The sequence below is a fragment of the Pristis pectinata genome, chromosome 14 (assembly GCF_009764475.1).
Source record: "Pristis pectinata isolate sPriPec2 chromosome 14, sPriPec2.1.pri, whole genome shotgun sequence".
In the NCBI taxonomy this organism is placed as follows: Eukaryota; Metazoa; Chordata; class Chondrichthyes; order Rhinopristiformes; family Pristidae; genus Pristis; species Pristis pectinata.
The window spans coordinates 47,056,138-47,078,616 of record NC_067418.1 but is presented as its reverse complement, the minus strand read 5'-3'; the positions used below and the strand labels follow the sequence as shown (position 1 = coordinate 47,078,616).

The 22,479-nt window shown below is 46.6% G+C and overlaps 1 protein-coding gene across 4 annotated transcripts in view; it reads left to right on the top strand.

Moving 5' to 3' along the window:
* The window catches only part of LOC127577830 (tetraspanin-18-like), a 184,746-nt gene that overhangs the window by 132,005 nt on the left and 30,262 nt on the right, over positions 1 to 22,479 (top strand). For all 4 annotated transcript variants that reach the window (XM_052029419.1, XM_052029420.1, XM_052029418.1 and 1 more), the window contains 2 exons: positions 7,680 to 7,755; positions 14,103 to 14,209. In XM_052029419.1, coding sequence (XP_051885379.1) covers positions 14,141 to 14,209 — 69 coding nt within the window. In that variant the 5' untranslated portion in view covers positions 7,680 to 7,755; positions 14,103 to 14,140. The remainder of the gene's footprint in view (positions 1 to 7,679; positions 7,756 to 14,102; positions 14,210 to 22,479) is intronic.

Here is a 22,479-nt window from a genome sequence, read left to right as displayed (position 1 = left end):
TGCTGTGATTTCTGTGAAAGCTAACTCTGGTGGATTAGTACTACTTCATCCCTTATATCACATAGGGGGCATTACCGGGGGATTCACGAACATTTAACTGCATTTGACATACATGGAGATTGAGAGAGGAGTGAAGTTGTAGATCCCTTGCTTGTACTGCTCTGTCATTCAGTTATTCATAACACCTCAGCCTTGGATGGTTGAGTAGGACACGAAAAGCACTGTTGATCCCTCCGGATGTTCTCACCCCCTGCAAGATCAGGCTGTCACCTCCCTTCATGCCTGTATCCCTTTGCCAGTCGACATCAATGTCTGACCAGTTGAATTTCAGCTTGGTGGCCTTCTCTCCCATGACTGCTGTGCTAAGATGTGGCCCCTTGGTCCTGCCTCCAGATGTGCTCTCAGTGCAGCCTCCAGATGTGCTCTCAATGCTCCGCCATGGTACAGTGTCAGTGCCGTGCCCAGGCGTGATCTCGGTACTGTCCCCAGGTTGTCTCCCAATCCTGCCCCCAGATGTGGCCTCAGTGCACCCCCCTCTGCCCCCCGCCCCCCCCCCAAACGTGGTCTCAGTCCAGCAGCCGGATGTGGTATCTTGATATGGCATCTCCGGTCTTGAGCTTTCACCATGAATGGACAGCTGAGCTGTACCATGGATAGCTGGCCATCCCCGTCTGAACTGCTGCTCAAATAGAACATTGAACACAGAATAGTACAGCACAGGAACAGGCCCTTCAGCCCACAATGTTGCGCTGAGCTAATTAGGCTAATGACACCTCATCCCCTCTGCCTGCACATGGTCCGTATCCTTCCATTCTCTGCATATTCCTGTAAGAGCTCTTAACCGCCCCTATCGTATCTGCCTCCACCACCACCAGGCACCCACCACTCTCTGTGTAAAAAACGTGCCTCGCACATCTCCTTTGAACTTACTGCCTCTCACCCTAAATGAACCATAGAACCATAGAACCATACAGCACAAAACAGACCCTTCGGCCCACCATGTTGTGCCGTCCATCAAACCACCCTCACACTACCTAACCCCTTCCTCCCGTATATCCCCCCATCCCACACTCCTCCATGTGCCTATCCAACAAGCTCTTGAACCTGTTCAATGTATCTGCCTCCACCACCACCCCAGGCAGTGCATTCCATGCACCAACCACTCTCTGGGTGAAAAACCTCCCTCTGACATCTCCCCTGAACCTCCCACCCATAACCTTAAAGCCATGCCCTCTCGTCTTGAGCATTGGTGCCCTGGGAAGGAGGCGCTGACTGTCTACTCTAGCTATTCCTCTCAGTATTTTATATACCTCTATCATGTCTCCTCTCATCCTCCTCCTTTCCAGTGAATAAAGCCCTAGCACCTTAAGCCTCTCCTCATATTCAATACTCTCTAATCCAGGCAGCATCCTGGTAAATCTCCTCTGCACCCTCTCCAACGCCTCCACATCCTTCCTATAATGAGGCGACCAGTACTCTAAGTGTAGCCTAACTAGAGTTTTGTAAAGCTGCATCATCACCTCACGGCTCTTAAACTCAATCCCGCGACTTATGAAAGCCAACATTCCATTGGCCTTCTTAACTGCTCTTTCCACCTGTGAGGCAACTTTCAATGAACTGTGAATGCATGCCCTCTAGTATTAGACATTTCGACTCTGGGGAAAAAGACACCAGCTGTCTACTCTATCTATGCCCCTCATAATCTTATAAACTTCTATCAGGTCTCCCCTCAGCCTCTGCCCCTCCCGAGAAATCAACTTCTCCTCGTAGCACATGCCCTCTTATCCAGGCAACATCCTGGTAAACCTCTCCTGCACCCTTCTCCAAAGCCTCCACATCGTTCCTATAATGGGGTGACCAGAACTGAATGCAGTACTCCAGATTTGGCCTAACCACACTGCTGGATCTGATCTATATCTGGGTGCAATCTTTACCTTCTTGTTCGAATATCTTGATGTAATGTTTACACCTGATCCTTTTAGGGAGGGAGTTCCAGGGTTTTGACCCGGCGATGGTGAAGGAACGGCGATTTTAGTCAGGACAGTGTGTTGTTTGGAGGGCAACTCCCAGTTGGGGGTACACCTGTACTTCTGCTGCCCTTGTTCTTCCAGCTGGTAGAGGTGGTGGGTTTGGAAGGTGTTGTCTGAGGAGTCTCGGTGAGTTGCTGCAGTGTGTCCTGTAGATAGTACAGACTGTGTGTCGGTGGTGGGGTGAGTGAATGGGTGTGGATGGGGTGCCCATCGAGGGGGCTACTCTGTCCTGTGCGGTGTCGAACTTCTTGAGTGTTGTTGAAGCTGCACTCACCCAGGCAATTGGAGAGCGTTCCATCGCACTCCTGACCTGGTAGATGATGGATAGGATTTGGGAAGTTGGGAGGTGAGTTACTTGCTGCAGGATTTCTATCCTATTGCAGCTACATTGTATAAATGGCTACTCCAGTTCAATTTCTCTGTTCAGAAACTCCGTTTCTCTCTCCACAGATGCTGCCTGACCTGCTGCATGTTCCGTTTTTATTCTAGGTTTCCAGCGTCCACAGTCTTTACATTGGCCTGTTTGTGTGTGTGTGTGTGTGTGTGTGTGTGTGTGTGTGTGTGTGTGTGTGTGTGTGTGTGCATGCGTGCGTGTGTGTGTGTGTGTGCGTGTGTGTGTGCGCGTGCGTGTGTGTGCGGGCACGCGCGTGTGTGTGTGTGTGTGGTATAAAATCCACACTGGTGTTACTTGTACAAGAAATTTCACCAGCAACAAATTGGATCTGTATTCTGTGCACGCCCTTTAATTGTTCTCGCTGAAAAAAGATTTAAAAAACTTAAGCAGGCTGTGATTGTGTCAAACCTACGTGTCAGAGACGGCACTGAAAGGTAGATTTTGTGACTCGCACATTTTAACCCTTAATGGTTAGAAAGTGGAAGAACAAACACGTGGTGAAGTGCGTGATCAATGTGAAACTTCCCAGGGCAGTTGACTACCACAATGACCTTAGCTCATGGAGGTGTTCACACTAGAAGATTAGTCCCTCATGTTATAAAGCAGAAGTCAGTGGACCAGTGAATGTGTGGGAGTTACAGGGACAATCCCCCTTTCCTGCTCTTGTTCCCTTTCTGTATTTTAGCTTGGTGTTCCTCTGTAAATGCAGATCTGGACCACACTGGGAAGAGACAGTACTCTCCTGCAACAGTGCATGAATCAGGTGGGCTGTTGCAAATGAGGCTCCAACGAAGATTCAAAGTACAGCTGTTCCAAAATACTCTAAGGTAAAACTTCCTCTGCCTCTCCCCAAAAGTTGTCTGTGCACAGAGAACAGGCATAAATTATACCCATGCAACGAACGTATCCCTGGGCTCTTTAAGTGTTTCCACTTCAGTTGATAGATTCTAAGAGTTACTGTTGCAGATATCCTTATTTAGTGTTTGTCTCACACAGAAGTTATATCTAATAAGCTGCCGAAAGGCAGGCTTTTAAATGTTAAAATATCACTGAAGGATCCTGGTGGGTTTTACCCGCTGTGATCTTATTTGAAGATTTATTTTCTTCACAACTGGCTGCCACTGCTGGTTCCTGGAGATAAGCAGGAAGCCTCTGATGTTAGCACATTAATAGCTCTCGATCTGTCACTGATCTGACAAAGCAGCTGGGTGCGAAGTAGGAAGCAAGATTGGAGTGATAGTGAGAATGTGCCAGAGTTCAAAACTGCACTGGGACACTCTTAAAGGAGAGTGTGATGCCTGGTTTTTGGTCTGGAGTCAACTGCCTTTGAACACTCTCCATCAAGAGATGAGACCAACGACATTAAACATGTGAATGAAAATTTTAAAAAACTGTAGGTGTTGGAGATATGAAATTAAACAGAAAATGCACAAAATCTTAGCAGGCAAGGCAGCATCTGTGGAGAAAGAAACAGTTAAAAATAATTGGTAAATTGGTTTATTATTGCCACATGTACCGAGGTACAATGAAAAACTTTGTTCTGCATGCCATCCATACAGATTATTTCATCGCATGAGTACATCGAGGTAGTACAGGGGAAAAGCAACACCAGAATGCAGAATAAAGTGTTACAGTTACAGAGAAAGTGCAGTGCAGGTGGATAATAAGGTGAAAGGGCCATGACGAAGTAGATTGTGAGGTCAAGAGTCCATTGTATCGTACTAGGGGATCGTTTAATAGTTTTATAACAGCGGAATAGAAGCTGTCCTCAAAGACCCTTCGTCAGAACTGGGAACATTAAACATGTAATAGCCTATAAGTTCTTGATGAGAGGCAGTCAGTTTCCCCAAGATCTCCAAATGCAACTAGTTTCTGCATCTCTTATCTTCATGAGCATACTGAATTCAGGAATTCCTGTCTTCTGTGCCTCAGGTTAGCATGTGTGACGTTAAAATCCAGGATTGCACGCAATGTTGTTGAACAGAAAAGCTTTAAGCTCAGAAAATGGACCAAATGGATTTGACAGGTTTTCACGGATAGTGAAGTATTTTTGGAGATATTTGAACATGATGCTGAGCTCTGTGCAATAAGAGTTCTGTGCCCTTTTCAACGAATGACTGCAACATTTACTATTTGAATGGTAAAATACAGCAATTTGTTTTGTTTAACTTTAGGGAGAGTGTTGGGTTTTAATTCTGTGGGAAATACACCAGATCAAAGTGCATGTGAAATCTGCTCATGGGAGTGGGTGGATAAAGCACAAGTAACCTTTCTCTTTCAAACCCCAAGATGCGATAATGTGTGATTTTATTCCTGGTGTAAGAAAATAAAACTTTTTAACAGCCTCTGAAAAGGGCAGAGGGCAAGTCCAACGAGATTCAGAGTGAATCAGGGTGGGTCGGTCAATTTGTTGGATTATCTTTTCCTCTGATATCAATGATCGTGACTTTTAAAGGAAGTGTGTCCCTTTTGTGGGGTCTTACTGCAATAATATGCAGGATGTTCAGAGTGGTACCTGGAAAGCACAGAGGGCTCCTAGGGAGGTGACTCATTCACTCAAGATTCATAAACAGCACAGTGCTCACAGTGACAGAAACACACACACACACACACACACACACACGCACGCAGGCATACACACACACACACACACACACACACACACACACACACACACACACACACACACACACACACACACACACACACACACATAATTTTTCACCCGAATCATGTTGAATTTTCCTTCATTTGGCAACAACACCCTCTTACCCTTCGCTGTTTTCAGAACCTGTTAAAAGGTCTTATTTTCTTACATATGATCAGATGTGTCACAAGTGACAACACTGATTTAAATAGACCACATGTATAAAGGGGAAGCCATACATTTTAGGTTTTCATTATTCTGGTTGTCATTTCAAATGGGAGCTTGACCCGTTCATTTTAAATATTTTAACACTTGTCATTGGCAGGTGCAGAAACAGTTCAATGAATAAATTAAACTTCTGCCAGTTTTATATATTTAGGATTATCAAGCAGGAGCTGTGAAGGCAGAATAACTCTTGCACTACTATATCGCCCTTTGCAACTCCAGGTCTTTCAAAACCACTTTTCATGTTATAAACTTTTATAGCAATAATATTTATTCATTATTTTCCTTCCCAGGCCTGCATAAAAAGAATATAATTTAGCTAGACGACAACCTGGGCTATGGTGGATTTCTGGGAGAAGTGTGAATATGACAAAACCATAACTTGTGTTGTGGCTGTAGAGCGTTCAGACAGTCAGGGTTATACTGGGGAGGTGTTTAAAGTTCCACCACTGCAACCGACAGAGTGGAATGAGAAATGTGATTGAAGGATTGGGTCATCCTCACTGAACCTGAGCGATTATATTTCTGTTCAAGCGAGTGGGAGGAAAACAAAGTCAACGTATTAGGCCGATGAGCCTTCACCGAAACGAGGATGGCCTCAGTACTCCAGCTGCTGTGTGCAGAGGCCAAGCTTCAACTATTGTCAATGCTTTCACTGAATCACATGAGAGGATGGCCCTTACACTGAGCATCCGCGAGACAGAGGTCCACAACCAACCTGGCCCTGCAGCTCCACACTGCTGTCTGGCAATATAGATTCACAGATAGCCTGGAAAAAGTTGATGATAAAATTCACCTCTGTATTCAATGTACCAGCACAACCTTTGGCCAATTGGTCATTTGGTTTATTATAGCCACATGTACCGAAGTACAGTGAAAAATTTTGTTTTGCCTGCCATCCCTGTGGATCATTTCATTACAACAGTGCATTGAGGTAGTACAAGGGACAACAATAACAGAATGCAGAATAAAGTGTTACAGTTACAGAGAAAGTGCATTGCAGGCAGACGATAAGGTGTAAGTCCATCACGAGGTAGATTGTGAGGTCAAGAGTTCATCTTATCATACTAGGGGACCATTCAGTAGTCTTATAACAATGGGATAGAAGCTGTCCTTGAGCCTGGTGGTACGTGCTTTCAGGCTTTTGTATCTTCTGCCCGACAGGAGGAGGAGGAGAAGAGAGAATGTCCAGTTTGCGTGGGGTCTCGGATTATGCTGGCTGCTTTAGTGAGGCAGTGAGAAGTGTAGACAGGGTCCATGGAGGGGAGGATGGTTTCCGTGATGTGCTGGGTGTGTCCACAACTCTCTGCATTCTCTTGCGGTCTCGGGCAGAGCAGTTGCCATACCAAGCCGTGATGCATCCAGATAGGATGCTTTCTATGGTGCATCTATAAAAATTTGTGAGTGTCAAATGGGACATGCCAAATTTTTTTACATTCCTGAGGAAGCAGAGGTACTGGTGCACTTTCTTAGTCATGGCATCTATGTGGTTGGACCAGTGAGGGAAATGGTAGTTAAAGATCAGGGCATCCCTGCCCTCCTATTTGCCTCCAAGACCAGGACCATGTACACCAGGGGTCCCAAGGCACTGGAAAAATACCACCAACAGTGTTTCTGAAATGCTTTTGAACTAATATAGCACTTTGCGATGCGTACTCACCATTGTGTTGTCGGAAAAGCAGCGGCCATTTTGTGCACAGCAAGGTCCCATAAAAACCAAAGTGATTGAAAACACAGATGCTGGAAATCTGAAACACAAACAGAAAATGCTGGAGAAATTCAGCAGGCTAGGCATCACCTTTGGAAAGAGAAGCAGTCAGTGTTTCAGATCAATGACCCTTTATCAACTGAAATACCAATGAGATAAGGTCGGATAATTTTAGTCAAGGAATAAATATTGCTCAAGACACTGGGAGAACCTGACTGCTCTTCTACAAACAGTGCTATGTAATATTTCACATCCAGCACACAATGCAGGTGGATGTGATAGGACCACGACTTAATGTCCCGTCCCAAAGGCAGGATGGTGCAGCGTTCCCTCAATATTTTCACTGGAATGCCAGCCGAGATTTATTGTCAGATCTCTAGTTGGATGCTTGAGTTGTGCAGCAGACTATCTAACATCTTTGATAACGGTGATGCCGGAAGCGTGGGGACACTTGCTCCCAGCACACTCTATGCAAAAGATGCATCTCACTGTGTGTTTCGATGTACATGTGACTAATAAAGCAATCTTATCTTATGATGTTGGGTTCCGTGCATCTTAGTGTATGAATTTCATGTGTTGTAAAGATGTGCTCCACTCAAGCACCTCAGGTTGGTGTTTTTTTTTTCTCAACAGTGTATGCAGTCCTAACCCTTTGACAATCTGTTTAACCTGCAGGAACTAAGATTTAAGAAATTGATGCGATTATTGGTCTATCTCTGGACAGCCATTGTGATCGGCTCTTCCGCACAAGGTAGGACTTTGTGGTGTTTGGAGGGGGATGTAGAAGGTAACCTGCCTCCCCTCCGGCTGTCCTCCCTGCAACACTCAACTCAGGAGGTAACGATCAAAATACAACAGACTCAGCGACAGGCTGGGAACAAATTAAATCCAAGTAATTTTGATAAACTTAGTGCAATTGTCAACCAAATAAAAGGGATCGAGCACCACTTCCCTTTCATTGCAAAAATCCCCATTCTAGAAAAGTGGGCAGCTTAAACCCAGATGAGGCAAGTACACTGGACCTTGGACTAAAACCTAATCGTCAGTATTTGTTCTGAGAGTTCTCACCGGCTGTTAATCACTCTGCGTTCTTTCAAGTGCTATCGATACTCCCCAAATGAGCAATGTAACAGCCACGGCAAGATGGAAGCACGTGACAACTGTTTGTAGATTATAAGGTAAAATAGAAAAAAAATACTTAGAGTCATAGTCATAGATTCATACACACAGAACCAGGCCTTTAGACCCTCTACGTCCGTGCCGACCATCGTACCCCCTCCGCACTAATTCCATTTACTTGGTCCGTAGTCTTCTATGCCTTGGCAATTCAATTTTTCATCCAGATGCTTCGTAAATGTTGTGAGGGTCTCTGCCTCCACCCCCTCAGGAAGTGTGTTCCAGATTTGAACCACCCTCTGGGTGAAAGAAACAAACCCTTCTCAGTTCCCCTCTAACTCTCTTATCCCTTACCTTAAAGCTATACTGCCTAGCTTTACAAAGCTCTGCTATAAAGGAAACAGTTTCCATTATCCACCCTATCTGTGCCCTTCATAATTGTGTAAACCTCCCTCAACCTCCTCTGCTCCAAGGAAAACAAACCCAGCCTATCCACTCTCTCTGCATTACTGAAACCCTCCATCCCAGGCAACGTCCTGGTGAATTTCCTCTGCACCTTCCTATAGTGTGGTGACCAGAACTGCACACAATACTTCACCTGTGGACTAACCAACGTTTTATAGTGTCATATGGATGACCCTGCTGGTCCTATGTTCTTTGCTCCATCTAAGAAAGGCAAGTAGCCCATGTGCCTTCTTCACCACCTTATTAATTTAAGCATAAGAAGGAGCAAAAAGTGAACGGGCTTCAGGGGTGTGACTTCAGTGGGTAGTTTACTGGACAGCAGTTCCCACTTACATGGAGCGACTGAGCTTGTTCTAAGAGCGGAGAAGGTCAAGAGTAGACTTGAGGGTGAAGTTGAAACTTATTTTAGAGTAAGCTTCTCCACTAGTGACAGGCTGGTTAACCGGAGTTCGGCATCATTGATGGAAGAAACAAAGGGCAACGTGAGGAGATGCCATTATGTGCAGCAAATTATTGTGATCGGGAATCCATTGCTTGTGTTGCTGGTGGAAAATGCTTGAAAGCAAAATACTGCCGGGCTCTGGGGAAAGAGTAGGGGAGTGGGACTAATTGGATGGTTCTACCAAAGGGCTGGTCCTGCACTATTTAATATGTTATCACTCAGAGCATTCAATGTGAAAGATTATGTGGAATCCATAAGCAATTTGTGTACATAGACAACTGAAGACATCAGTGAAACCAACCCAAATGGCCAATGATATATTTCCAAGTCAGGATGGGGTGCGAGTTAAAGGTGAAGCTGCAGATGATGGTGTTTCCATGCACCTAGTCTTTGCCGTTCTCAGGATAGAGTTGCAAGTTAAGGGAGTGCTGTTGGGGTAGTCTAGGTGAGTACTTGCAGTGCATTTTGTAGGTGAGATTCACTGCACTAGTTTTGGAAGGAATGAATGCTTATTGTGAACTTTTGCATGCCAATCAGATCAGTTGCTTTCTCCTGAATTCTGTTGGACTTGTGCATTTTGTAGGTGAGATCTACTGCACTAGTCTTGGAAGGAATGAATGCTTACTGTGAGCTGTTGCATGCCAGTCAGATCAGTTGCTTTCTCCTGAATTCTGTTGGACTTGTTGTTGTTGAAGCTGCACCCATCCAGGCAATTGGAGAATTTTCCTGACGTGCCTTTCACCTGGGAAAGCTTTGGAATGTCAGGAGATAGGCCACCTTCCTTAGTATGCTCAACCACAGACCTGCTCTTGTAGTGACAATTGGCTAGTCCACCTGAATTTCTGAGCAATGGTGACCGCCCCCCAGAAAATTTATGATGAGGGCCCAAGCAACAGTTATGCCATTGAAAATGATGCTGGAGGAACTCAGCAGGCCAGGCAGCATCCTTGGAGAAAAGCAGGTGGTCAACATTTCGGATCAGGACCCTTTCTCTAGTGTTCTGCCATTGAATATTGAGGGTAGATAGCTAGACTCCCTCCTTTTAGAGAAAGTAATTTCTTGATGCATGTGTGACATGAATGTTTCCTGCTGCTTATCAGCCCATGCCTGAATGGTACCTTGTCCTTGCATGTCAGTGGGCAAAGATCCAGTAAATAGAGTGTAAGATGGAAAATGTGGAATTGTCTGTCTTGGCAGGAAGGATAAAGGGTGACAGACTACAGAGATGCAGAATGATTTGAGTGCTCTGGTGTACAATTTACACAGGGTTTAGTATGTTGGCCTTGCAATTAATTAGGAAAGCTAACAAGATGTCAGAATTTATTGCTAGGGAAGTTGAATAAAAAGTAGGAGGTTTGATTTAGTTAGAGAGATGAGACCACATCTGGAGTACTATGTATAGTATTGGTCTACTTATTTAAGGAAGTACGTAAGTATGTTGGAAGCAGTTCAGAGAAGGTTTACAAGACTGATTCCTGGAATGCAAGAGTTGTCTGATGATAAAAGGTTGGACAGGGTAGGTTTGTATCTAGTGGGGAATTGACTGAGACATACAAAGTCCTGAAGGGTCTTAACAGTGTGGATGTGGAGAGCGTGTTTCATTGTGGGGGGATCTGGTAAAAAGAGTCACTGTTTAAAAATTAAGGTTTTCCCATTTAAGACGGAGATGAAGTGGTTTTTTTTGAGGGTCATGAGCTTTGGAACTCTCTTCCTCAAAGGGCAGCAGATGCAGAATCTTTGAATATTTTTAAGGTAAAAGTAAACCGATTCTTGGTAGTCAAGGGAGTAAAAGGGTAGATGGGAAGTGAGGTTACTGTCAGATTGACCATGATCTTATTGAATGGTGGGGCAGATTCCTGGCCTACACCTTCTCCTAATTCATATGTTTGTGTGTGTTTGGATGTTCACATTTACTTGTGGGCTATTTCATTTTCTGAGGAGTTGCGAATGGAATCGAACATTATGCAATCATCACTGAGCACATCCCCCCTTCTGACCTTATGCTGGAAGAAAGGTCTCTGATGTAGCAGCTGTAGATGTTTGGCCCTAGGACTGTGCAACAAGGAACAACTGTGGTGATGTCTTGGAGCTGGGCTTAATTGACCTCCGGAGTCACAGCCATCATATTCCCCGTTCCTAATTGGCCTTGAGAAGGTAGTGGTGAGCCACCTTCTTGAACTGCTGCTGTCCTGGTCTGTGTTTCAATAGTACTACTCAGTGGCTTGCTAGGATATTTTAGAGTCACCCACATATGCTAGACAAGGTGATTTCTTTCACTGAAGTACATTAGTGAACCAGTTGGGTCATTTTAAGTTAAGTCAAGTGTATTGTCTTATGCACAAGTGTGGAGAGGTAGAGGTACAATGAAAAACTTGCTTGCAGCAGCATCACAGGCACGTAGACACAGACAACACACAGAACATAAATTATACAAGACAGTGAAGAGAACCATAAAACCATGCAAAAACAAGACCTTAGGTCAAAAAGGGCACAGAGACAAGTCAATGGTAGTGCAGGAGGTGGTCTGTAGTGTTCTGTTGCTGGGGTAGGGTTAAGGTTGAGCAGGTCGGTTCAAGAACCTGATGGCTGTAGGAAAGTAGCTGTTCCTGAACCCGGTGGTGTGGGACTTCTGTACCTCCTGCCTGACGGTAGCAGTGAAAAGAGGGCAATGTGAGGATCCTCGATGACAGATGCCACCTTCTTGAGGCAGCGCCTCCTGTAGATGCTGTCAATGGTGGGGAGGGCTGTGCCCGTGATGGACCGAGCTGCGTCCACCACTCTCTTCAGCCTCTTGCGTTCCTGTGCTGTGCTGGGCTGTGATGCAACCAGTCAGGATACTTTCAACAGTGCATCTGTATAAGTTTATTAAAGTATTTGATGGCCTGCCAAATCTCCTTAAGCTTCCAAGAAAGTAGAGACACTGGTGTGCCTTCTTCATGATTGCATCTGTGTGCTGGGCCTAGGACAGGTCGTCCGAGATGTTAACACTCAGGGATTTGAAGCTGCTAACTCTCTCCACCTCTGACCCACCAGTCAAGAACTTCCCCTTTCTGAAGTCAACAATTAGTTCTCTGGTTTCGTTGGTGCTGAGCGTGAAGTCATTACTGCAGCACCTCTCAACCGGGTGTTCTATCTCACTCCCCTCCACTGACCTCATCACCACCCATGGTACTAACGCCAACTGTACTCTTTTACCCAGTTCCAGATTATTGAGCCTACATCCACTGTGATGAGATTTGAACTCTGAATTACTTTCCTGGTAGTTTAACCACTATGTTACCACCCCCTTTGGATGCGGACTTACCAGGGTAGAGGGTTCATCGTCCGTCCGTACTTCCTTTTCCTCCATTACAGTCTGGAGTCACCTTCATGTTACATGGAGCACAAAGAGCAGATATCCTCCCCTGAGGGTGTCGGTGAGACAGGTGCATTTTTGTGGCAATCTGGTAGCTTTATGGTCACCGTTAAACTTGCTTTTGTACTCCAAATTTAATTAATCACTCAAAGTTAAAGGCCGCTATCCGCAGATCTGAAGTCCCGTTTCCAGATCAGTAGTCCAGGCCTCTACACACCAGTCCTGTTATCCGTGCAACAGTTATGCTTCTGTACCCCCATGTATGGGAACCACAACCTGTGTAGAGGGAAATGCCCATATCAACATCAAAGTCGAGTTTATTGTCACTTGCACAACTACATGTATGCACAGATGCAATGAAAAACTTACTTGCAGCAGCATCGCAGGCACATAGCATCAGGGACACAATATTCAGAAGAGAAACATAAATTAAACATAAATTATACAAAATTATACAAGAAAGAGCACAAATAGAGCAGCAAAAAACAAAATGCGTTGTAGTGCCAAGTGGTCCAAGTGTTGCTGTACTGAGGTAGTGATTAGGGTTGTGCCAGTCACTTCAAGAACCGTATGGTTGAAGGGAAGTAGCTGTTCTTGAACCTGATGATGTGGGACTTCAGGCTTCTGTACCTCCTGCCCCGTGGTAGCTGCGAGAAGATGGCACGGCCCAGATGGTGGGGATCCTTGATGATGGATGTTACCTTATTGAGGCAGCACATCCTGTAGATATTTGATATGAAAGGGAGTTTCGGTGGATCCTTGGCAGTTCGGTGTGGTCTAGACTTAGACAGCATTCCCATTATCTACTGGCCTACAGGTTTGCTTCAACACTGGAGGTGAGAAGTGCCTCCTTTCTGCTGTTTACTGAGTCTGTTGGCACATCGACAACTGAGCCAACAGCTGCCAATCTCCAGTTGAGGATGTCTTGCCCATTGCCACCGCATGTCAGTTTGCCATCTGCTATGGAGAAAGCAGTCTCTGCCCCTTTATGATGCTGTAACTTGTCTAGAAATGGCAGCCATTCCAAACAACTATGAACCATCTCCAGGGAGCACATTTTGCATTTGGATCAGGCCAAGTTTGTGGAAATCACCCACTTAGGTTTGACGGAGTTAAAATGAAATTAAAATCGAAAAACTGCAGATGCTGAGAATCTAAAACCAAATCAGAAAATGCTGGAAACACTCAGCAGGTCAGGCGGCATCTGCAGGAAGAGAAACAGTGTCGATGTTTCCGGTCGAAGATCCTCCACCAGGGTTGGTTGGGTGCTAACCCTTTCACCTGAAACATTAACTTTCTGATAGATAGATATTTATTTATTAGTCACATGTACATCGAAACACACAGTGAAATGTGTCTTTTTGCGTCACTGTGCTGGGGGCAGCCCGCAAATGTCGCCACGCTTCCGGCGCCAGCATAGCGTGCCCACAACTTCCTAACCCGTACATCTTTGGATTGCGGGAGGAAACCGGAGCACCCGGAGGAAACCCATGCAGACACACGGGGAGAACGTACAAGCTCCTTACAGACAGAGGCCGGAATTGAACCCGGGTTGCTGGTGCTGTAATAGCGTTATGCTAACCGCTACACTACCATGCCTAACCTCCAGCATTTTCTGTTTTTGTTAAGACAAAGTTGTTGGGTTGAACAGGACGACCCAAGGTCTGGGATTGAAATTTTGGTACTGGAAGGCTAATCATTGTCTCTGATTTTCCAACAGGTCTGGAAGTTATTCACAGTGACTAAAGGCGTCAGCCAATGACTGTTAAGATGGGCCGCTTTGAACGCATGAGGAACGTGACAATCGCTTTTAGCGTTCTGATTTCTGTAAGTGTGCTTGTGAGAAAGTACCCACTGTCTTCAGGTCAAGCAGAGAACAAGCCTGGTGACAGAGAGGTGCTAGGACTGGGCAGTGTGGGGTCAGAATTAAATCTCGATTTACCTGTTCTAACCGGCCATCTAGCTCTTAGAAGAAAAAGCTATGTTGATCTAAAGCTTACAGAGTAAGAGCTAAGAGCCTGACTTCCCCAGTTCAGAGTGCTGTGGCTGCAGTCTGTGCAGAGTGCATCAATAGCTCACGTTCTTCAAGAATTGCAAGGCGCTCCATTTAGGGGCTCACTGCTGGATTCTGCCGCCCCGCAGACATGGTGAATGCAGGCTCTCCCCAGCTGTCGGTGTTGGACTCCACCTGGCAAAGGACAGGCGACACAGAACGGACTTTGGGCGGGGATTCAGCCTCCATTGTGTACAAAGCGAGCAGGTGCAGCCACGAAGGATAGAACTGCCAGCCTGGGCTTGCGTCAAATATCTCAAGCTCACGAGTGTACCTGAGGAAGGTGTCCTCTGTCTGTGGCTGTATGAGTGGGGATGACCATTCTCCCAGGGTGGGGGAAATCAAGAGCCAGAGGGCATAAGTTTAAGGTGGGAGGGGAGAGATTTAACAGGAACCCGAGGGGCAACTTGTTCACCCAGAGGGAGGTCAGTATATGGAACGAGTTGCCAGAGAAAGTGGTTGAGGAAGGTAGATTAACAACGTTTAAAAGATACTTGGACAGGTGCACGGATGGGAAAGGTTTAGAGGGTCACGGGCCAAATGCGGGCAAATGGGACTGGCTTAGATGGGAATCTTGGTCGGCATGGACCAGTTGGTCCGCAGGGACCATTTCCGTGCTGTGTGACTCTATGACTGTATGACTACGCAGAGTTCTCATGGACTCTGTCCCACCTTTACATTGAGGCCTCATTCCATTCTGCCAGATGGCAGGATCGCCATGATAAATGGCACGGTACAGCATTAACTCTCGTCAAATGAAGATGAGGTGGTGCAAGGCATCACCAGCATCTTTGAACACAGTCTTGTAATATCATCACACAACGTGCTCCTCAGATTGCCATTATCAGCAGGCTAGGTACACCAAACCTGGTTCATTGAGCAGTGTTGAGGATCAGCTCAGCTGCAGGGCCAGGCATGGCTGGATGTGAGATGCCAGCCTGGTATAACGGCTCTGGAACTCTAACAGCAGAGGTAGTTACACTGCAGTCAAGGCTGAATGATCCTGTCAACAATGGACCTCATCAAAGGCAACCGACCCTGCCATATCCAAAGCCAGACAGCTGCTCTAGCGCCGTGGAACAGCCAGATGTCATTCAAACGCAATCTGCTGGAGGAACCCAGCGGTTCAAGCAGTATCTGTGGGGGGGGGGGGGGGGGGGGGAAGGAATCGACTGGTGCAGGGTTTAAGCCCAAAACGTCGACGATTCCTTTCCCTCCTACAGATGCTGCTCGACCCGCCGACTTCGTCCAGCAGATTGTGTGTCGCTCTGTGATTCCAGAGTCTGCCGCCTCTCGTGTCTCCAGTCAGATCTCATGGGCGGGTGCTGGAGCTGAACTTCGGCCGCAGGAAGCGCTCGCACGCAGGCAGGGTCAACTCCAGAGCACTGGGAGCTCATTCCAGCCTGCCCTTTATAATGGCCTGCCTCAAAGGACCATCAATCATTATGGGAATTTTTATTTTATTGTTCATTTTCAGGAACTAGACATATCTGGCAAGGCCAGCATTTATTGCCCATCCTCAGCTGCCTGTGAGAAGGTGGTGGGTGAGCCTCCTTCATGAAGCACCTCAGTCCTTCTGGTGAAGGTGCTCCCTCACAGTGCAGTTGGGGAGAGAGCTCCAGGATTTAGAGCCAGTGACGATGAAGGAACGGTGACATATTCCCGAGCCAGGGCGGTGCACAGCTCGGAGGGGGGCCTGCGGGTGGCGGTGTTGCTGGACACCTGCTGCCCTTGTGCTTCTTGGTGGGGTCGAGGTTGCAGAGCTGGAGGGGGCTAATGGAGGAGTCTCGGCGAGTAACCGCAGTGCATTTTGTAAATGCTACACACTGGAGCAACCACGTGCCAGCGGTGCAGGGAATGGATCCTCAGGGTGGTTGATGTGGTGTCAGTCAATCAGACTACTTCGTCCTGGATGCCGTTGAGCTTCTCAAGAGCGCTGGGGTTTGCACTCATCCAGGCAAGTGGAGAGTGTTCCGTCACATTCCCAACTCATTCTTGGCAGATGGTGGAAAGGCTTCAAGAGCTGAATCATTTGCCACAGGAAGCCCAGCCTCTGAGCTGCTTTTGTTGCTAAGGTATTTATATGGCTGGTTGAGGCTGTGGTCAATGGTTAATGTGCAGGTTGAGTTGGTAGTAAAGAAGGCAAATGTAATGTTGGCATTCATTTCGAGAGGACTAGAATATAAAAGCAAGGATGTACTGCCGAGGCTTTATAAGGCATTGGTCAAACCGCATTTGGAATATTGTGAGCAATTTTGGGCCCCATATCCAAGGAAGGATGTGCTGGACCTGGAGAGGGTCCAGAGGAGGTTCACGAGGATGATCCCAGGAATGGGAGGGTTGATGTATGAGGAGTGTTTGATGTCTCTGGGCCTGTACTTGCTGGAGTTCAGAAGGATGAAGTGGGGGGGGGGGGGGGGGGGGGGGGGGTTCATTGAAACCTACCGGATACTGAAAGGCCTGGATAGAGTGGACGTGGAGAGGACGTTTCCAGTGGTGGGAGAGTCTAGGACCAGAGGGCACAGCCTCAGAATAAAGGGACGGCCCTTTAGAACAGAGATGAGGAGGAATTTCTTCAGCCAGAGGCTGGTGAATCTATGGAATTCGTTGCCATGGAGGGCTGTGGAGGCCGTCATTGGGTGTATTTAAGGCAGAGATTGATGGGTTCTTGATTGGTAAAGGGGTTAAGGGTTATGGTGAGAAGGCGGGAGAATGGGGTGGGGACAAAAAAATTCAGCCATGATTGAATGGCAGAGCAGAGTCGATGGGCCGAATGGCCTAATTCTGCTCCAATGTCTTATGGTCTTATGGACCTCTGAGATATCAATGGTGGGTGATTGGTGAGGGTAACGCCATTGAAAGTTAAGGACAGGTGGTTGCTACAGATGGCCATTGCCTGGCACTCTTGTGGGATGATGTGTGTTTTTTATTGTGTTACAGCAACATGATGAACAACTTTATCTCCATCTTGTAACACAAGGAAGAACCTTGGTCTCCTCTTTGTTACAGGATGGAGTCAAGGTTGTTCCTAGAAACTTAGAAAATAGGGGCAGGGGTAGGTCATACCCCTTGATCCCTTTACTACAAAGAACAACATCTATTTCCTTCTAGAATACATTTAATGATTCGTCTTCAATTGCCTTCAGTGGTAGGGAATTCGACAGCTTCACCTGGGTGTTCTCCTCAAGCCAGTCCTACAGGACTTACCTCTTATCCTTAGAATGCAACCCCAGGTCCTGCTCTCTCTTGGAAAACCTTGCTGCACCTAATCTGAACAGTCCTGTAAGTTTTTACTTCTCCTTATTCCTCTCAACACCATTGATTGAAGGCCCAATCCGCCCAACCCCTCTCCACACATCAGTCCAACCATCTCAGGAATCAGTCTGCTGAACTCCCTCCACAGCAAGAACTTTGCCTTTCCTTGGACAAGAAGACCGTAACTGCACACACTACTCAAGGAGCAACACACACAAGACGCTGGAGGAACTCAGCAGGTCAGGCAGCATCTATGAAGGGAAATAAACAGTCGACGTTTCACCAAGGCCCCGTACAATGGCAACAAAACATCTATGCTACTGCAATCAATTCCCCTCACCACAAAGGCCAACATTGTAACTTGCCTTCTTCACCACCTGCTGCACTTGCGCGCTTACTTCCATTGACTGGTTCACACCCAGGTCTCATTGCACCTTCTCCTTTCCCAATCTATTATCGTTCAGCTAATAATCTACCTTCCCATTCTTGCCACCGAACCACAATTTATCCACGTTAAACTGGATCTGCCGGCCATTCCCTCAACCTGTCCAAATCACACTGCAGCTTCCCTGCATCCTCCTTGCAGCTCATGTTCCCACCCTGTTCTGTGTTATCTGCCAGCCTGGAGATATTACATTTAATTCCCTCATCTAAATCATTAAAATATCTGGGATCCAAGCACTCAACCACGTGGTAGCCTACTAACCAATCAGAAAAGACCCGTTTAATACTCTTTATTTTCTCTCTGCCAAACCGTTCTCTGTGAAGTCCAGGTGAAGGGTCTCGACCTGAACCGGCGACTGTTCATTTCCCTCCAAAGAGGCTGCTCGACCCACCGAGTCCCCCCAGCTTCTTGTCTGTTGCTCCTGATTCCACCATCCGCAGTCTCTTGTGTCTCCAGTTCTCAATCTATTTAGTACCTTACCCATAATCCCAGGTCCTCTGTTTTTTCATCCTCATCTCTTATGGAGGACCTTATTGAAAGCCTTGTGAAAATAACAAATACACCACATCCCTTATCTATTCTGTTAGTTACATCGTCAAAAAATTCCCATAGATTTGACAAACATGATGTCCTTTTCATAAATTGGCACGTTCCCTTTGATCCTCACCAAATTTTTATTGATGCACCGATACACATCTTCTACAAACCCACAGCTGCCCTGATAACAGCTCTTTCTCAATTTCTCTGCCTCCGCCGCACCTGCTCCCATGATGAGACTTCCCAGTCCCAGACACCCGAGATGTCCAACTTCTTTACTAACCTTGGCTTCCGCCCGACTGTGGTCAAGAGAGCTTGCACCCGTATCTCTTCCAATTCCCGCACCTCTGCTCTCACCCCCACCCCTCCCAGACCCAATAGGGATAGAGTCCCCCTTGTCCTCACATTTCATCCCACCAGCCTACGTATCCAACACATAATTCTCCGCCACTTCCGCCATCTCCAACGGGACCCCACCGCCAAGCACATCTTCCCCTCCCCACCCCTTCCTGCCTTTTGCAGGGACCTTTCTCAGAGTCGCCTCTCTGCGACTCACTAGTTCACTCCTTCCCCCCACCTCCCACCCATCCCGCTCCCACCCCGGAAACCTTCCACTGCCCCCGCCATAGGTGCAACACCCGCCCCTACACCACCTCCATCCAGGGACCCAAACAGTCCATTCAGGTGAGACAGAGATTCACCTGCACCTCCCTTAAAATCATCTACTGCATTCGGTGCTCCAAGTGTGGCCTCCTCTACATTGGTGAGACCAAACGCAGACTAGGTGACTGTTTCACAGAACACCTGCGCTCTGTCCGTAAACGCAATCTGCATCTTCCCGTTGCCAGTCATTTCAACTCCCCCCCACACTATCACTGATATGTCAGTCCTCAACCTCCTCCATTGCCAGGAGAATCCCAAGCACAAAACTGAAGGAACAGCACCTGATTTTCCGTCTGGGAACCTTGCAGCCTGAAGACATGAACATTGAATTCTCCCACTTTAAGTAATCCCCACCCCCCACCCCCCCCCACACACCCACCCCCAACAATGCCTTTTCCCTTTCCGAGCCTACCTCTTCTTTTTTCTACCCCCCCCTTTTTCTGTCCTTACCTTTGACCCGTCCCCCAGTGGATCTGCTCTCCCCTCCTCCCCCGCACCTGCCCATCACCATCTCTTACCAGCATCTACCTATCACCACCCTGTGCCCACCCCGCCTCCCCTCTTCTGTCCACCTATCACTGCTCTGCTTTTCCCTCCTATATATTGGACTTCCCCCTTTTCCTATCTTCAGTCCTGAAGAAGGTTCCTGACCCGAAACGTTGACCGCCTGCTTTTCTCCACGGATGCTGCCTGGCCTGCTGAGTTCCTCTAGCGTCAGAGTGTTTTTCACCATAGAAAGCATCCACTCCAGATGCATAACGGCTTTGTATGGCAACTGCTCTGCCTGTGACTGCAAGAAACCGCAGAGATTTGTGGACATAGCGCACCTTGGAAACCAGCCTTTCCTCCATGATGTCTACACATCTTGCTGCCTTGGTAAAACAGCCAACATAATCAAAGACCACGACCCCCCACCCCAGACATTCTCTCTTCTCCCCCCTCCCATCAGGCAGAAGGTACAAAATCTTGAAAGCACGTACCACCAGGTTCAAGGACAGCTTCTATCCCGTTGTTATAAGACTATTGAATGGTCCCCTAGTAAGATAAGGTGGAATCTTGACCTCAGTCTGCCGCGTTATGACCTTGCACCTTATTGTCTGCCTGCACTGCACTTTCTCTGTAACTGTAACACTTTATTCTGCATTCTGTTATTGCTTTTCCCTTGTACTACCCCAATACACTGTTGTAAATGAATTGATCTGTATGGATGGCATGCAAAACAAAGTTTTCCACTGTACTTCAGTACATGTGACATTAATTTACCAATTTACCAGTGCTGACTTTGTCAGATCCAGTCCATGTTTTCCAAGTGCTCTGCTATTTGACTGCTCTGCCATTTCTTTGTACCCCATTATAAATTCACCCATTTCTCATGCAGGGGACTTATATTTGTTTTCTCTGATCCTTTTCTGTCCGCGTAACTGTACAAAGTTTCACAGTCAGTTTTTATGTTCTCTGCAAGCTTATTTTTCCCTTCTTAATCAATCCCTTTGTCCTCCTCTGCTGAATTCTGAACTGCTCCCTGACCTCAGGTTTGCTGTTTTATTGGTTATATTTCTCTTCCTTAGATCTGACACTATTCCCAATTTCTTTTGCAAGACGAGGTTGAGTACCCTTCCAGATTTATTTTTCAGGGTACATAATTGTTGCAATTCATCCATGTGCTCTTTTAATACCTTGCCATTCCCTGTCCACTGCCAACCTTTCCATTAACTTCCCCCAGTCTATCATAACTAACCCAGCCCTCACACCTTCAGAGTTTCCATTATTTGGATTCAGGTCCCTACTCTCAGAATTAACCCTCGCACTTTCCATCTTAATGAAGAATTCTATCATTTCACAGTCACAGCAAGGGACCTTTTTTTAATCCTCATTACACAATAACTATCTAGGACGGCCTGTTCTCTTGCTGGTTTTAAAACTTGATTTATACAACACGGTAACAGGCCCTTCCGGCCCAACGAGCCCGCGCCGCCCAATTACACCCACATTAACCTACTAACCCGTACGTCTGTGGAATGTGGGAGGAAACCGGAGCACCCGGAGGAAACCCACGCAGTCACACGGGGAGAACGTACAGACTCCTTCCAGGCAGTGGCCGGAATCGAACCCCGATCGCTGGCGCTGTAATAGTGTCATGCTAACCGCTACACCACCATGCCGCTCCTCAATGGATCATCTCCAAAGTACTAAAGGAATTCTTCCCCTGCATTATCATAACTAATTTGGTTTGCCCAATTGATAAGTAGATTAAGGTAATTCATTATAGTTGTACTCTTATTGTATGTGTCTCTAATTCCATGTTTATCATCATCACCACTGTTTGGGGATCTATGTACCCCCACCAACGTGCCACTTTTGTAGCTCCACCCATGTGGATCCTCCGAACTAACATCCTTCCTCACTACTGTATTGATTTCCTCTATCACTAACAACACCACTCGACCTCCTTTCCCTTCTTGCCTTTCATTGCTAAACTTTGAAAACTTTTGGATGTTCAGTTCCCATTCCTGATTGCCCTCCAGCCATTTCTCCATAATCACAGGAATATTGTCTGCGTTCACATCTAATTGCACGGTTATTTCCTCTACCCTACTCTGTATGCTCTGCGCATTGAGATACAATGCCTCAGGCTTGTTTTTTTAATATTCTTAGTCACCTTGCCATTATTTTGCACTGTGGACCTGTTTATTTCTTGCCCTTGATTTCTACACCTTCAGCTTTTGCCTTTTGCTTTGTTTCCTGTCTTTCATTTCTATTCCTGTCTCTTCCTCTTCAGTCCCGCTGCTTAATTTCACACCCCCCCCACCCTGCCATTCTAGTTTAAATCCTCTCCAACAACACTAGCCAAGCCCCTGTTAGGACGTCATTTCCAGAAATTCCTGGCTGTAACCTATCCTGCTTTGGACCTTCCTGAGGATTGGTCCCTGTGTCCAAAGAATTCCACCCTCCCGCACAAATTCTTCAGGGATGCATCCATCTGATCTGTTCTCTTGTTCCTATACTCACTAGTGCAAGGCATGGGAAATAATGCAGAGATTGCTTTCTTTAGAGTCCTGCTTTTTGCTTTAACTCTTTACTCCTTAAATTCACGGTGACTGTATTTGCAGGGTGAATGTGAGGTTATTTATTGAGTTACAAGGT